This window comes from Lynx canadensis, chromosome C2, assembly GCF_007474595.2.
Source record: "Lynx canadensis isolate LIC74 chromosome C2, mLynCan4.pri.v2, whole genome shotgun sequence".
Taxonomy (NCBI): domain Eukaryota; kingdom Metazoa; phylum Chordata; class Mammalia; order Carnivora; family Felidae; genus Lynx; species Lynx canadensis.
Genome location: NC_044311.2, coordinates 5,134,720 through 5,150,362, shown reverse-complemented (window position 1 = coordinate 5,150,362; position 15,643 = coordinate 5,134,720). Strand labels below are relative to the sequence as shown.

Genomic DNA, 15,643 nt, shown 5'->3' with positions numbered 1-15,643 from the left:
AATGCTGTGAGAATCACCAAACTGACAGAGACACGGAGTGAGCACATGCTGCTGGAAAGACGGTGCACCAGACTTGCTCTGCACAGTTGCCACAGACCTCCCCTTGGTAAAAATGCGATGTCTGTGAAGCGCAGCGAGGTGCAGAATGAAGACGAGGTGTGGCTGTGTGAACAACCACAAAACCATGATCGTGACGACGGGAGAAACCCCAAATCTAACACTCATTCTCCATCTCCCACAAAGAAAACACCCAGAAATCCACAAGGAAACCTTGCTCCTCCTCACTGATGGCCATTTCAACAGAGAGGTGACAGCCTGCTGAACAGGGCAGGGTGAGGCCCTGTGGAGGCACCTGCCTTCTGTGTAGGTCTAAGAACTCCACTTGCTTTCATAGTTCTACTGCATCACTGATAACTAAAGCGAGGGGGAGGGTGAATAAGTTGGATGACATTCCAGGTAATCATCGGATTAGGAAGACTGAAATACATGGTTAAAAATAAGATGCCTAAATTGTCTTTCATTTCTCCCCTTCTGTCATTACCGTGGCCATACATCTTACTTTTTTTGCATGTTAGGAACCTACACAACATCGTTAGTAATTTTCATAATGGAGGAGTTGATGAAAGGACCTGACGATTCTAAACGTTTACACACTCAGTAACAGCTTTAAAGTCTACGAAGGACCACACTAATGGAAATGGAAAGAGAAAAAGACAAGTTCACAATGACAGTCAGAGGTTTCAATACCACCCTTTTTAAAAAATAAACTGGAACAAGTAGACAGAAAATCAGGATCCATAAGATCTGATCATCACTGTCAACCTGCTATGCTTGCCATTCCTAGAACACTCTACTCAACGAGACCAAAATACAAATTCCTTTCAAGGGTGCACGGATCAGCACAGACCAGACTCTGGGCCATAAGACAAGTCTCAGTAATGTAAAAGGATTCAAGTATGTTCTCTGACCAAAATGGAATTAATTAGAAATCAATAACAGATATCAAGTCACTGGAAAATCTCCAAGTCACTGGAAACACATACTTCTAAATAACCTGTGGGTCAAGAAGAAACCAAAAGGGAAATAAAATATTTTGACAGGATGAAAACGAAATGACTTGTCAAAAGTTGTGGGAGGCAGCTAAAGCAGCACATAGAGGAAATTTATTGGCACTTGAACACCTACATTAGAAAAGAAGAAAGATGTCAAATCAGTGACCTCAGCTTCCACCTTGGGAAATCTGAAACAGAAGAGCAAATTAAACCCAAAATAAGTCGAAAGGAATAATAAGGATCAGAAGTACATACCAGTGAAATAGAAACTGGGAAACAATAGAGAAAACTCAATGAACCAAAGTCAGTTCTTTGAGATCAATCTATTGATAAACTTCTAGCCACACTGATGAGGTTAAAACGATGAGGACATACATTCCCAGTATTAGGAATGAGAGAGGATCCACACATTAAAAGAATTACAAAGGGGGCCTGGGTGGCTCGGTCGGGTAAGCGTCCGACGTCAGCTCAGGTCATGATCTCACGGCCTGTGAGTTCAAGCCCCGCGTTGGGCTCTGTGCTGACAGCTCAGAGCTTGGATCCCACTTCGGATTCTATGTCTCCCTCTCTCTCTGTTCCTCCCCCACTCATACTCTGTCTCGCTGTCTCTCTCTCAAAAATAAATAAAGAATAAAAAAAAATTTTTTTTTAAAAGAATTAGAAAAATACTATGAAAAACTTCATACCACTAAGTTTGAAAACTTCAATGGACAATTCCTTAAAAGAAACAAAACCAAAGCTCAGTCAAGAAGCAAAAGACAACCTGAATAGTTATCTATCAAAGAAATTGAATTTGTAGCTAAAAACCTTCCCATGAGGAAATCTCTAGGCACAGGTGGCCCTCATTGAATTTTACTAGACATTTAAGGAATAAACACCAATTCTACACAGAGGGATGCCCCCCCCAATTCATTCTATGAAACCAGTATTATGCTGATACCAAAACCAGACAAGAGTACAACAAAAATAAAAACCAGTATCATTCATGAATATATATGTAACAATGTAACAAAATTCTAGAAAATCTATTTCATAAACCATACAGAGAAAAGACAGATACCATATGTTTTCACTCTTATGTGGATCCTGAGAACTTAACGGAAACCCATGGGGAGGGGGAGGGAAAAAAGAAAAAGAGGTTAGAGTGGGAGAGAGCCAAAGCATAAGAGACTTAAAACTGAAGAACAAACTGAGGGTTGATGGGGGGTGGGAGGGAGGGGTGGGTGGGTGATGGGTACTGCAGAGGGCATTTTTTTGGGAGAGCACTGGGTTTGTATGGAAACCAATTTGACAATAAGTTTCATAAAAAAAATTAAAAAAAATAAATCTATTTCAATAACATATAAAAAGAATAATACATCATGTACAGGCAGCATTCATTCCAGGATTTCAAGGTTGGTTTTTAACATGAAAACCAATGTAATTCATTATGTTAACAAATTAAAAAAACACCATGCAATCATCTTAACAGGTGCAGAAAAAACATTTGAAAAAACTCAATATCCATTCCTGAACAAAAACTCTAAGCAAGCAAGAACAGAAGGGAACTTCCTCAACCTCACAAGGAACATCTCATCTCTTCGTACAGCAGAAAGCATACTTGATTCTGAAAGCTGAATGTGTCTGCCCCTAAGATCAGGAACAAGAGAAGGATTTCCATGCTCACCACTTGTATTCAACATTGTACTAAGGGTCTAGCCAGTGCAGTCAGGGAAGAAAAAGAAAAGCCATCCAGACTGGACAGGAAAAATAAAAGTGCCTTTATTCATACAGAGGCCACGTAGTAACTGATGGAATCTGTAAGAAAGCTACTAGGACTCCTAAGTGAGTTTGTCAAGATTGCAAAGTACAAGATCAACACACGAAAACACCTGTGTTTCTATGTACTAGCAACAAACAATTGGAAGATTTTTAACGTGCCATCTATAATTGTGTTGAAGCGTGTGAGATGCTAAGGGATAAATCTAACAAAAGACTTTCTCCCCAAATTGATCTGTAAATTAAAGATACTCCCAAGAAAAATCCCAGAAGGCTTTTTTTTGTAGAGTTTGTCACCCCTAAAAAGAAGACATAAACCTACATAGATAAATAGTAGTATTTTAATTCTAAATTAAAATTAAGCAATGAAAAGTCTTACAAGAAATGACCTGATATGTCAGCTGGGGCTGGTTGTACTGGGTCATGGGCCTTAGAGGATGTTTATTTCTATTTTTTATCTCTTTACAAGTTTTCTTAAGTAGATATGTATTAACTTACATAACAACAAACACGTGTTTAAGCTTGGCTACCAAATGATTGTTCTGCTTTGTATAAAACTTATAACTAAAGACACTTCCATCTACAAATCATACAACATAGACACTGTCCTAAGCACAGTTAGAAAAATCTAACATCCTGCAAATCAGATATTAGGGTAGAGCTACTATTTTCAGAAATGACCAGCTGTTGGAACTTTCAGAAGTGAGAAGCAGGAAATAAACTTACCGACAGCCTCAGAACACCAAAATTGGCAAAATCATAAATGAGTATCTGGTAGAACAGTTCTTCACTGAAAATAAAAATGAAGTGACTTTAAGGAAAGGCTGAATCCATGCTTGAGAGCCAAGCAGCCAGAACAAAGGGGAGAAATAACCCCTGAAACACGGATGGGTCAAAGGGACGCTTCCGCCTGCTGTGGAGCCTTCTCGGCGGTCCACGGAGACCTCCTCCCCCTCCACGGCACCGGGCCCACTGCGTGCTCCAGCCGCGGCTTTGGCTCTCTGGCCTCCACATGCAGCTTAGAGCACTAAGACTAAGTCACCCATGCTCTGTCCCCACCCCCTGGTGCTGCAAGAGGCGCCTGAATGCCCTGTAGGTGAAATTTAAGGGATTTTTATTTGCTTACCTTTTCCCCACTTACAAAGAATCCTATAAACCTTTTTTTTTTTTTTTTTTTAACAATTCACCATTAAAAACGGTGTGGAGTGAATAGGGAGGGTAGGACACTTGCTAAATAATCACCAGTGGACACAAGGCAGAATTAGACCACCCTGGTGTTATGGTGTAGGATGATGCGCTGGCTGGCGACATTCCAGAAGCAGGCGGAAAAGTACACAATACACTGAACCCCTTACACAACCACAGCACTGAAATAAATGGCACTTTATAGTTCTTAAGCAATCCGAACCACACAGGCTGTTAAAGACTTCTTTTTCATTATCAGTCAAAGCAGACAAAGCATCCAGTACACTCGCATTCTAGTGGGGAAACCGAGGCACCCAGTAAGTACCTGACTTGTCCCAGGTCAGAGTTAATAAGGTGGAAGAGGAAGGAGCTGAACCCAGACACCGCACGCTGAACCTGGTTCTCAATTGGGGAAACCATTCACATTCATTACTGGCTGAAATTCTAGGACTGGCCTGGATTTCTGTTTGTGAAGTGAAAGACCCTGACCACAACCGTGATTTGGATGGAGCCTTGGAAATGCACTCACACACGCTGGAAAAGCAGGAAGAAGGGCAGGCGAATTCCTAGCACATTAGTAAGAGACCGCTCACCGGACAAGCCAAAGGATCCTCGAAGCAAAGACCATGGACCTCGGACAGAGCCGCACCAAAAGGGCGTAGGAGGAGTGAGTTCTTAGCCAAAGAGACGTACGAGCCAACAGTCGGCTGCACGGGGGCAGTTTCTAGGTGAGGGAGATCAAATTGGTCTTGACCGGTGTGCCGCCCCCAAGCAACGTCCAGTGGCCGCCCCGCTCACAGGCTCCAGAGGCTGAGGCCACCGCGGGGCGCAGTGGGCAGGGGCCCCACGGGGACAAGCGAGGTCTCGTAGGTGTAGGGCGGCAGCACCCTCCCCTCTGTGCCGCCTACTCGAGGAGATACTTAATACAGCTTCTAGACTCACTAGGAGCTCACCCACCAAGCTCTGTGGAAACAATCAACAGAAATGTTGCCGGCTACGTGCAGAGCAAATGGCACTGCTGTGACCACCTTTCTGTGCTCGTCAGCCCCACAGGCGGGTGCGGTGGCGAGGGTAAGCCTTGGCTGTGCTCGCGGAGGAGGAAAGGGGGCCTCAGGTCTTCTTTCTCTCGCGTCCCACAGTACCCCGCTGCACACAGCAGATGCTAGAATTCACCAGCACCAAGCCCTAAACACCTGGTTCACTGGGGCCAACATTTACTGAGCTCCAAGAAGCTTCCAAACATTAGGCTTCTCCTGTCATTTCCCATCCTCACAAAACCCTGCAAGTTAAGTAGTGATTTCCAAATCTGCAGATGGGAAATCTGAGACACAGTTTAGGAAAGTACCTTGTCCCGGTCACATAAATGGTAAATGGCTGAGCCTGGATTTGAAACCATTATCCGCCTGGACCTTTCCAAACACCTCATGCCTTTTGTGCCTGTGCCTGCAAGACCTTCCTTGTAGCGGCCCTGCTTTCCTCACACACTCACTCATTTACCTAAGTTTGGTGGTGTTGAGAAGGTATAGCTTGGTCTGATGCTGTGCCAAGGCCCACTGAGGATTCACGCAGCCCACGAAGGAGTGGTTGTGCAACATCTCTCGGAGAGCTGAAAGACAAAAAGCAGGTTACGTAATGATATCTGACCCTCTGCAGCCCAACACACCAAGCACCAGGACTAGAGACGACGACGCAACAAAAAGCTGCCCAAGGACGAAGGAATACTCGAAGATCACAACCTAAGGCAAAGCAAGGAGCCAGAGAAGTACTGTGAGGCGTGAAGCCAGGTTCACCCAAAGGCACCAGAGGAAGCTCAGGAATCACGAATGCTAGACTTTGCAGGCTCTGACGGGGAGAAAAAGAAAAATAAAAATCTAGGACTGGTTTGAAATGGGGAGGCTCACCTCTTCCCTGGCACGTGAAGCTGCACCTTCCAGCCAAAGAGAAGAAATACTGTGTCCCGTGCCCTCCAAGGGCAGTGGGCAAAACTCTACCCACCTCAAGTCTGGGTGTTGGGAGCAAAGAAAAACATCACAGCCCTGAGAATCTATAACCCCGATGAGCGCGTCGCCTAAAACCTTGTATGGAGATTATAGCTTGACGTGATTCGGGGCTGACTGTTCCTCCAGGTCCCTGATAGAATCAAATGCAAACTCTCTGTTTCAATCCAGGCTTCAAATAATCCCCCACAGATAAAATACCAGGAACTAGCAGTCAAAAAATTACAAAACACACAAAGAATGCACCAAGAATTAGAATCCAGAAGAAACCGCATGACCTCTGCAAAGGCTCAGAGGCTGGAAATACCAGCAGAAAAGAGAAAATATGTATGTTCAGTACACTTAAGAGGGATTAAAATAATGGATAAGTAGCAGGAGACTATCAGAAATGATCAAGATTTCCAAAAGAACTCAAATTTCTAAAATGAAAAATAATAATTGAAATTAAAAATCAAGACGGACTTCACAACAGATTAGACAAAGCTGGCAAGGTAATTAACTGGAATGTAGGTCTAAATAAATTATCCAGAATGCAGCATAGAGAGACAAAGAGATGAAAACTATGGGGAACAGCTTATGTAACATGGAGGATAATACGTAACTCGCGTTCCGGAAGGGGCAGAGGGCACGGGGAGAGACAATATTTGCTGACTTTGAAGACAAAGATATCAGAGACTATCTCAGAAGTGACATAAGACACCAAGCCTCAGCTCCAGGAGGCCCAACAAAACCCACATTTGGTGCACAGAGATACTGCAGGACACTAAAGAAGAGACCTAAGGGGCATGTGGGTGGCTCAGTCGGTTAAATGTCTGACTCTTGATCTGGCTCAGGTCATGATCTCATGGTTCCTGAGTTCAAACCCCAAGTCAGGCTCTGTGCTGCCAGTGTGGAATTGCTTGGGATTCTGCCTCCCCCTCTCTCTCTGCCCCTCCCCTGCTTGTGCCCTCTCTCTCTCAAAATAAAACATTAAAGAAAAAAAAAAAAAAGAGTGCTTAAAAGCACTCAGAGACAAAAGCACTCAGAGACTACCCACAAAGTAATAAAATATAACACCGATAGCTGGATTTGCAGCAACAGTGGAAGCTGAAAAATGATAGAACACCTTCAATGCATTAAGAAAAGGTAATTTCTTTGCCAACTGGCAATTTCAATTGCCAATCTGGAATTTTAAAACCAGCAAAAACACTTTTCAAAATGCGGATGAACTGGACCAAAAAAAACTCAGTTTGCCACCCAAGACCTCACCAAAGGATGTGCTTCAGGTAGACCATGAAAGATCTCAGGGAAAGAATTATGAGCAAATAATATTTGCTAATTCCAAACAAGCAGTAACATATTATGGAACAATATGCTATCCACATGAAAACCATGAATCTAACACTGTCCACCAAAGACAAATTCCAGGAGGACTAGGGATTTACACAAAGCATTTTAGGAGGCAATGTAAGAGTGTATCTTTAATTATCCCAGAGTTGGCAAGGATCTTCTAAATAAGATTTAAAAAGCCAGTCTGTAAAGAACGATTCATAAAATCTGCCTATGTTAAATCTAAGAATTTCTGTTCATGAAACAAGTGTTTGTTTAAGAAAACATGGATGAGTCCTAAACTGGGAGAAGATGTTTCATGTAATGGATTACCATCTGGAATATATGAAGAACTCCTCAAATCAGTTCGAAAAGGCCAAAACCCAACAGAAAAATGGGCAAAAACTTGAACAGGCACTTAAGGGGAAACATACTTTAATTTATTAGTACTCACAGAGATGCAATTAAAACTACCATTAGCTACCATTTCACAAACACTAAACTGGTAAAAAGTCTGACAGGATCAAATGCTGGAGAGAAAGCAGAACAAATCCAACTTCTGTACATCGTTGGTGGGACCAACAATGTGTACATTTATCCGACCCTTCTGAAAAACAATTTATCATCTTATGACCCAGGAGTAGCTCTCCTACATATATACCCATAGCAAGCTTCCAAACCTGCGTGCCAAGCTCTTGAATCTCCTGTGTCCAAGAGTGGGGTGGAATATGAGGAAGCAGGGATGAGGCCATGTGAGTCTCTAATGTCCCTCGACAGCAGAGTGAATGAACAAACGTGCAGTAATAGTCACTAAGTGGAAACTATTACATAAAAAAAGTAAACCAGAGCTATATGTAATAAAATGGACGAATCCTAGGAACGTATGCGTAGATACATACATATATATGTAGCAAAAAAACCACAGTATGATTCCATTTATGTAAAATTTAAAAAAAAAATTTTTTTTTTAACGTTTATTTATTTTTGGATAGAGAGAGACAGAGCATGAACGGGGGAGGGGCAGAGAGAGAGGGAGACACAGAATCGGAAACAGGCTCCAGGCTCTGAGCCAACAGGGCAGAGCCCGACGCGGGGCTCGAACTCACGGACCGCGAGATCGTGACCTGGCTGAAGTCGGACGCTTAACTGACTGCACCACCCAGGCGCCCCCAGTTATGTAAAATTTAAAACTTGCAGGCTAAACAAATTTTTTAGGGCTACAAATAGGGGTGGTAAAAATAGATTATAAAGAAAAGAAATAACAATCACAAAATTTAGGAAAGTGGTTACCTTTAAGGGAAAGGGAAGGGGGTGGATTAGGGAAGAAGCACCTAAGAGATTCAAAGGTGATCAGCAATGCTCTCTCTTCAGCAGATGTTCACATGTTTTCTTCTATAGGTCCTATGTAAATATTTTATAAATTTGATTTTGTATTTACCAGAGTGTGTGTGTGTGTACGCGCGCGCGTTTTAAATGGAAGAGCAAAAAATACCACCACCAAGAGGGGAATGGGGGAAAGCGGTTTGGAAACCACAGAAAAGGGTCTGGGGACAGCAATAAGCCTGTATATCATGTTTTCACTATACAGCACTTTTCTGTTTAAGCTTGGGCACCACAAGTGAATTCTCATATTGTTACATAAGTTCTGTAATACTCTCTGTCCCCCCAACCCCCAGTAAGAAGAGGCTTTTTTCCCCCTTCATTTGTGGAATGAAGCATTCCCCTCTGTTACCACTGGAAACTCAATGTCTCTACGGGATGTTCTGCGTAGGCGGGAAATGATTATTTTAAAAGCTGGAGAACATCAAATAATCTTGAATAATGAGGCACTGGAGGAAAGAAAAGCAGTGTAATCCACTAAAAAAAGGGTCAGAGATTTTTCCACACAGATTTCTCATGGAACCCTCTGGCGCATCCCGGCTACTGAGGCGCGGCCCTGCACCCTGGGCGGGGAAGGCAGGAGGGGTCTGCTGGCGTCTGCGTGGGGCCCCCACAGGTGCTCCTTCATGCAGATGGGACTCTTCTTCCCTGGGCTTCCTGAGGCTGCTCGGCCCTCTTCACCACCTCTTAGCTGGACCTCGAGCACCTCGATTCCACGCTTCCTCTAAATATCTCCACAGCCTTGTTAGTCCGCGGGCATTTCCCTGCCATTCTGCCGGCAGCAAAACGGACACGATCCCTCTGCGCTTCAAGGCCAAACCACACATCTGAGTGCTCGATGGAGGCTCTGGGTCTCAGTGTGTTTTTCCGAGAAGCAGCAAGTAAAGCCAAACCCGATGGAAGCGCGAGCAGTCCTCTACTTCTGAGCGGCCATCTGCAGAGCAGAAGCTCGGCGCCCTGCAGGCCCGCCTTCCAGAAGCCAACGGGTGCCCAGCCTGTGGCCGCTGTCGGAGATGGCCAGAAGCTCTCCCAGGCTGGTCTCTCCCTGGGCTCGGCTGACGTGGCCTTCTATCTGTGACAGAGTATCTTTTGCCTTACCTTAGGTGGTAGCCGGTTACTTACTAAACACTCCCCACAACACCCTGGTGTCCTGTAGGGCCGGGGTCAAGGCCACTCACCTCACTTTCTGCCTCAGGGCTTGGCATCGAGCATCTGTGCGGAGAAGATACTTGACAAATGTCTGCCAAGCTGATTTCCTGTACCGAAAGAAACTATCATCTGGGGACAGGCCATGTAAAAGTATGGAACATTTAGACCCAGGACTGTTCGCCAAGATCAAGAAAGTGAACTGTGGATAAAAGTGAAGCACATTTTACATTCAAATGACAGCAAAAGACATTACGACATTCCTTATCCTCATAAATTAACAGATCAAAATTACAGCACTAGCGGTAGGTTTAGTCATTACTAATCTGAGATGAGCCTAATTCCATGCAGCATCCAGTTAACTGGAAACTGGGCCAAAATTTAACCTCATTTCTTGACTGAAAGTGTGCCCCACCGGAGTGGGGAAATCCAGGAGACTCAAGAGAGTTGTCTGAGTGTTCAACTCTGACATCCTTCACGATAAAGATGCACCTCCCGGGCCACTCCCCTCAATCCTGAGTCCACCCACCAGGCACTCTGTGGACACCAACAGGGAGGCGGGGAGTGCGAGAGACGCGATCCCTGCACAGACAACACGATCGCGTATTGCAGATTATTCGTAGATCGAATAATCACACCAATAAGCACAACTAAGGATGTCGCTACAAGGAGGGTATCCCGTACTCCTTTCCTGGGTTAGGGGCACAGCCAGCCTCTGCGGGGGAGCAGTCAGGCTGTTGGTCTGCTGAGGCCGGTGGCCCACCTCACCAAATCCGAGCTTCAGGGAAATCCCGGTACAGCATTCACCTCAAAGACCAGCAGCTTCCCGCACCTGGGGCTGTGGGGGTGTAAACCACACGCCAGCGGGCAAGACCAAGGCAGAGGTCCTTCCCCTTGGACGCGGGCTGGCGCTGACGAGGCCCACACACGGTATCCTAGGTGTTCATCACTAGGGCCCAGGAAGGCTGTTGCAGAGCATGAAAACGATGCCCCAAAAAGGTGAACAAATTTCCGAGGGGCTCCAGCAGCGCGCTTCCGGCTCCCTCCACTCCCAGACCACGGGCACTGACTCCTCCTGTAAGCCCCTCCCCGGCGCATCTGAAAAACCAGCCTCAGATGCGGGATGGGATCACAAGGTGCACCTGCCCACACAGGCAAGGTGACTGTTTAGCATCTGAATCCCGGGCCGGCCACCTCGTGCGCAGGCCGTGCCAGTCACGACCCGCCCTCACCAAGGCGTGTCCCTGGGCCTGTTTCTGACTGCCGCGATGTTCCAACTCATCTGTCCTCTCCATCTCCCATTCCACGTCCCCATCTTCAAAACACCTAACAGCAGCTGCTCTCACAGGGCGATTCTAGTTCAATGACATAACGCGTACAAAGACGCAATTCGAGAACATCTAGATTCATCAACTGAGCCTCAGCGACGGACGCTACACCTGATCCAACGTGATGCAGGTTAGCTTGACGCTGCACCAAAAATAGTTTGCAACCAGTCAGAAGTTTCTCGAAACCTGAACTTTAAGTAGCTTGCTTTGCACGAGGGAGACAAAGCCTCAAGGAAGACTCAGTCAATTCCAAGTCGGAGGGAGGCCGTCAATGAAACTACTGTGAGCAAGCCTGCTAATAAATCAAGCTAACAGCCCACCGCTCTTACATTATTTTAAACGGCTGTGAAAGTCCCCAGCTTGAAAGCCAAGAACGGAAGAGCAACCAGAACAAATCTTCACGGAACAAAAGCCAGAAGCCAACTGGCAACTACTCCTGCAGCTGGCAGGACCTCAGTCACAGGAGGCGTTTACTCTTGCCGTGTGTGGAGACACCTATGTCTTTGCCCACGTGCGGACGAAGGGCCAGAGTGCAAAGAAAAGAGAGAACACGGCAAGGCAAATGGAGGCCTTCCTGAATTTGTTCACACAGGGGATGACCGAGACAGAGAAAAATGGAAGGGGCCGCTGAGTCATGGCAGCCGCTTTAGAAGGTTGAGGATTAGTGTGGAAAGTGCTAAATTCACCTCGGCCACTCAGGACGTTATGAGTTAATCCAGGTTGTCCTATTTTAAGACACAGTGTTGAAATGTGACTGCTCTAATCAAGAAATGAGTTGCACGCGAAAAATGGAAGGCCATGGCTGAACCGTGTGGCCTGCAGTGCAGACCTGCCGTCTGGAGCCCGGAGCCGGGTCGTCTACACTTGAAGCACGACTGACTCATTAGGTGGTGACAGCTCTTTGGTGGGGCCGCTGTTACGCTCCTCAATCCCTCCCTGGTCAGTTCACGCCCAGGAGGGCACTAGCCCCCTTTAATTCCTAAACCACATTAGTTAGTTTTGAAGTAACAGGGACCAAAATGGAGCTTCTATACTCAAGGATTATGAAAAGCTATTTCTGAGGAAGATGATGTTGACTTACGTCTTTATCTTCAGGATATAAAAGTATCTACTGACTCTTTACTGTGTAGCAAGTCTTTTACTTACATTTTATCTCTAACCAACACAATCATCTTCAGGGTAAAACTGATCTCATTTTACAGATGAGGAAACCTGAGGCACAGCAAGGTTAAGTCACAACTTTAAGGTCAACACACAGAAGCGGGTAGGGCCAGGATATCCACTCAGAGCCCTGCAAAGCCGTGTGCTTCGGCAAGAGCACGTCCCAGCGAGGCTTAAGATTAAAGGATCTTGCTTTAATAGGGCTAAGAAACAAACTGAAGATAGTTTCAATGACTGCCTTACTCTGACTGCTGGGTTTAATGAGAATACCGATGATTATAATTAAAACCAAAGACTACTTTTCCCTTCCCTACCAGTTGAAAATCATCTGTAAGCTGCTGCTGCAGGTTAATAAAGGGAGGTCTGCTTGGCACACTGCGGTGGCCACCCTGACATAAATACTTCCTGCACTTCCAAAACCTTCACGTTCTGGCCCTCGGAGACCCGACAGACCTTGGCACTTACGTACTCTCATGTCCCCGCTCATTAATTTCTTCCTGGAGGCTCAGGACACTGGTGAGGCTGATGATCCTTCTCCGGGGAGTACAAGCTGCTGTCATTTCCTTCCGGGAATCATCTTCCACCATTTCCACATCAGAGCTTTCCCGGGGCCTCTTTCTGTGATGACAATAAGGAACCCCAGAGATTACCATTCTTAAAATTGGTGTTTTTAAGTCAGCCAATTTTGTGTATGCATTTGGAAGAGGGGACAGCTTCTTGTGCTGGCTATGCACGTCTGGGCGGGGTCCTTGTGCGGGTGGCAGGCCAGCAAGATGGGTCTGTTTCTAGCATACTGTGTGTCGGCTGACCCTGCGGCCCCAGCAGCCGGCCCTGCACATAGCCGGACTCTGGAGGTCACTCGCCCTGTGGGCTGCGGGGCTGGAGCATGTGCGCTGACCTTGCCAAGTTTTGCTCGTTCAGTCCTCTATCAGACACTAGAGTGCCAGCTCTGGGCAGCCACGCACAAGGCAGACAAGGTGACTGCCCTCACCACACTTACTTTCCAGCTGGGGAGTCAGAAAGACACAGAAAAAAAGCTCATTTTAAGTAGCAACAAATACTAAGAAGAAAACTAAAAAGGTAACACACTGATGGGGCAGTGAGAGGGCCTCTGGCAAGAGGTGACATAGAAGTCCTGAGTGCCAAGACGGCAGAGTCTTCCTAGGCCCAGAGCACGGCGAGAGCAAAGGGCAGAAGCTCAGGCAGTTCAGGTCAGCCACAGAGAGGAGTGGCCAAGCACCCCGTGGGACAGGGAAAGCGGGAGGCTGACGGGGAGGCAGGGTGGATGCACCCAAGTGCAAGGGAAACGCTGGTTTTCAGCTAAGGAGTGACAGTTTCATTCTGGTTTCAAAAGTTGTCTTTGACTGCTGTGTGGTAAAGAGCTGGTGGTGTTACCTCCCCCGGTGACAAACGGAAACATAATCCTGCCCTGCAGGGCTGCTAAGAGTGTGCATACAGTATCCACCACACGGCATCTTCTCCATAAGTGGCGGCACCCTTATATTCTCTGGAAACAGCCCTCCAGGTGGTCTTGCCAGACCGACTTGGCAACGGGCAAACTGGAGTCCAGTAACGCGTCCAAATCCAAAGGCCAACTTAGCACCGGGGTCCTAGTGGCCGGCCATGGTGTCGATGGGCAGCCCTGGGCAAGCACCTGGGTTCCCAGGTGAGGCACCCAAGCCCGCAGGTAAGGAATGTCCGCCTGGGTCCCAGCGCCGCACCTCTGGAGAGCGTACCGGGTGCACGCTGGGAACGCAGCTAAATGCAGCTGTTGTTACCGTCCACCCTTCTCCCGTTCTCACCGCCAGCCTGTGGGCTTAATATGAACTGGGAAAAATGCAATTTTACTGAGAGGAGTGAGAATGAAGGAGAACCTCTGGATGTTTTAGGATTGTCTCTAGTCACCTCTGCTATTGGGGCAGGTATCAAATCCAGTAACTAAAAATAAAGGATGATCTTCTGATTTGTTTGTTCTGATGTGTGTTTAACCTCCCCGCTTGGAACAATGGACATTTAAGATATTTCGTCAGACTACTGGGTGAGGGGACTCTCAAGCCATGGTCAAAGGCAGGCACTGTCCCACTGGAGTCAGAGGCTGAGTCAGACAGAGAGAAGCTGCAAGCGGTTCGTGGAGTCGAGCCAGAAGCAGTGTTTAAGGGAGAACAGCAGAGGCGAGCCGCTCCTCCCCCCGAGTCCATACCTGGGGTTACCTGGGCTGGAAGGGGGCCCTCTCTTCTCCGACGCTTGCGAAGTCCCCTCTGTTGCACCCCCTCCAAGCCCTGAGTTGTGGCAGCCACTGCAGCAGTCTCCGGGAGTTCGAGCATTTCCTCATCCTGCTGCCTGGCCCCTGCCGCTGGAAGCCTCAGGCCCTCTGCCTGGGACCACGGCCTGAGGCTGACCGGACAGAGCCTTGCCCACAGGCTGCCTGACGCATCGAGCGTCTGTTTCCCGCGAATCCGTGCGGACCATCGGGTGGCATAGACCTTGTCGCTGCTTCCAGAAGCGGATGAGGGGGGCACACCCATTGTGGACTTAACCACCTCCCAAGAGGGGCCGCAAGACCTGGGAGTAAAGTCTGGGTCAAAAAAGAAGGTAGCGGATTAAAAACACTTTTTTTAAGTAAATAAGATTCCTAGCCACCAAGATCTTTCAAGCTCAGTGGTACTTATGTAATCTGAGATTCCCTTTACGTTTGATGCTGAACTCTTACTGTATTCTATCTTACATGTTTCAATAAAGTAGGATCTATCAGAAAAAAAAAAATATTAAAAAGAGCAACGGGAAGATTTAGAACATGAACTAACTAAGTCCAGGTTCCAGGGGCACCTGGCTGGCTCAGTTGGTAGAACAAGCCCACTTGTGATCTGGGTTGTGAGTTCAAGCCTCAAAGTGTAGAGATTACTTTTAAAAATTCTTTAAAAAAAAAAAAAAAAAAAAAAAAAATTCTTTAAATAAAATAAAAAGATGTTCTGGTCCCAAAGTGAAGCAGTACTGGAGAAAGAAGCCAGAACCAGGTAAGTCGTTACAGAGGTAGTTATAACATAGGAGTTCTGACCAGAACTTGAAATTCAACAGATACTCCAGTAAAAAATTCAAAAGTTCAACAAAATCCTTATAATTTTAAAATTGGTTTCAAATGAGAAATATTAGTGTAAAGTTCTCCTATTTTTGTCTTTTTTTTTTCCCTGCCATAAGAGGACTTCACTTTTTTATTGTGGTAAAATAAACACAAAATTTCCCACTTAACCATGTTCAAGCGTGTAGCTCTGTGGCATTAAGTAGATCACATCACTGTGCAACCATCACCACCATCCATCTCTAGAACTTG

General features: G+C 46.2%; 1 protein-coding gene across 1 annotated transcript in view; it reads right to left on the bottom strand.

Moving 5' to 3' along the window:
• MLH1 (mutL homolog 1) overlaps window positions 1-15,643 on the bottom strand; it is a 44,137-nt gene that overhangs the window by 2,597 nt on the left and 25,897 nt on the right. Inside the window, 8 exon segments of the mRNA XM_030329963.1 lie at window positions 3,537-3,600; window positions 5,493-5,601; window positions 12,785-12,933; window positions 14,516-14,582; window positions 14,585-14,660; window positions 14,662-14,792; window positions 14,795-14,872; window positions 14,875-14,890. Of these exon segments, the coding sequence (XP_030185823.1) occupies window positions 3,537-3,600; window positions 5,493-5,601; window positions 12,785-12,933; window positions 14,516-14,582; window positions 14,585-14,660; window positions 14,662-14,792; window positions 14,795-14,872; window positions 14,875-14,890 (690 nt within the window).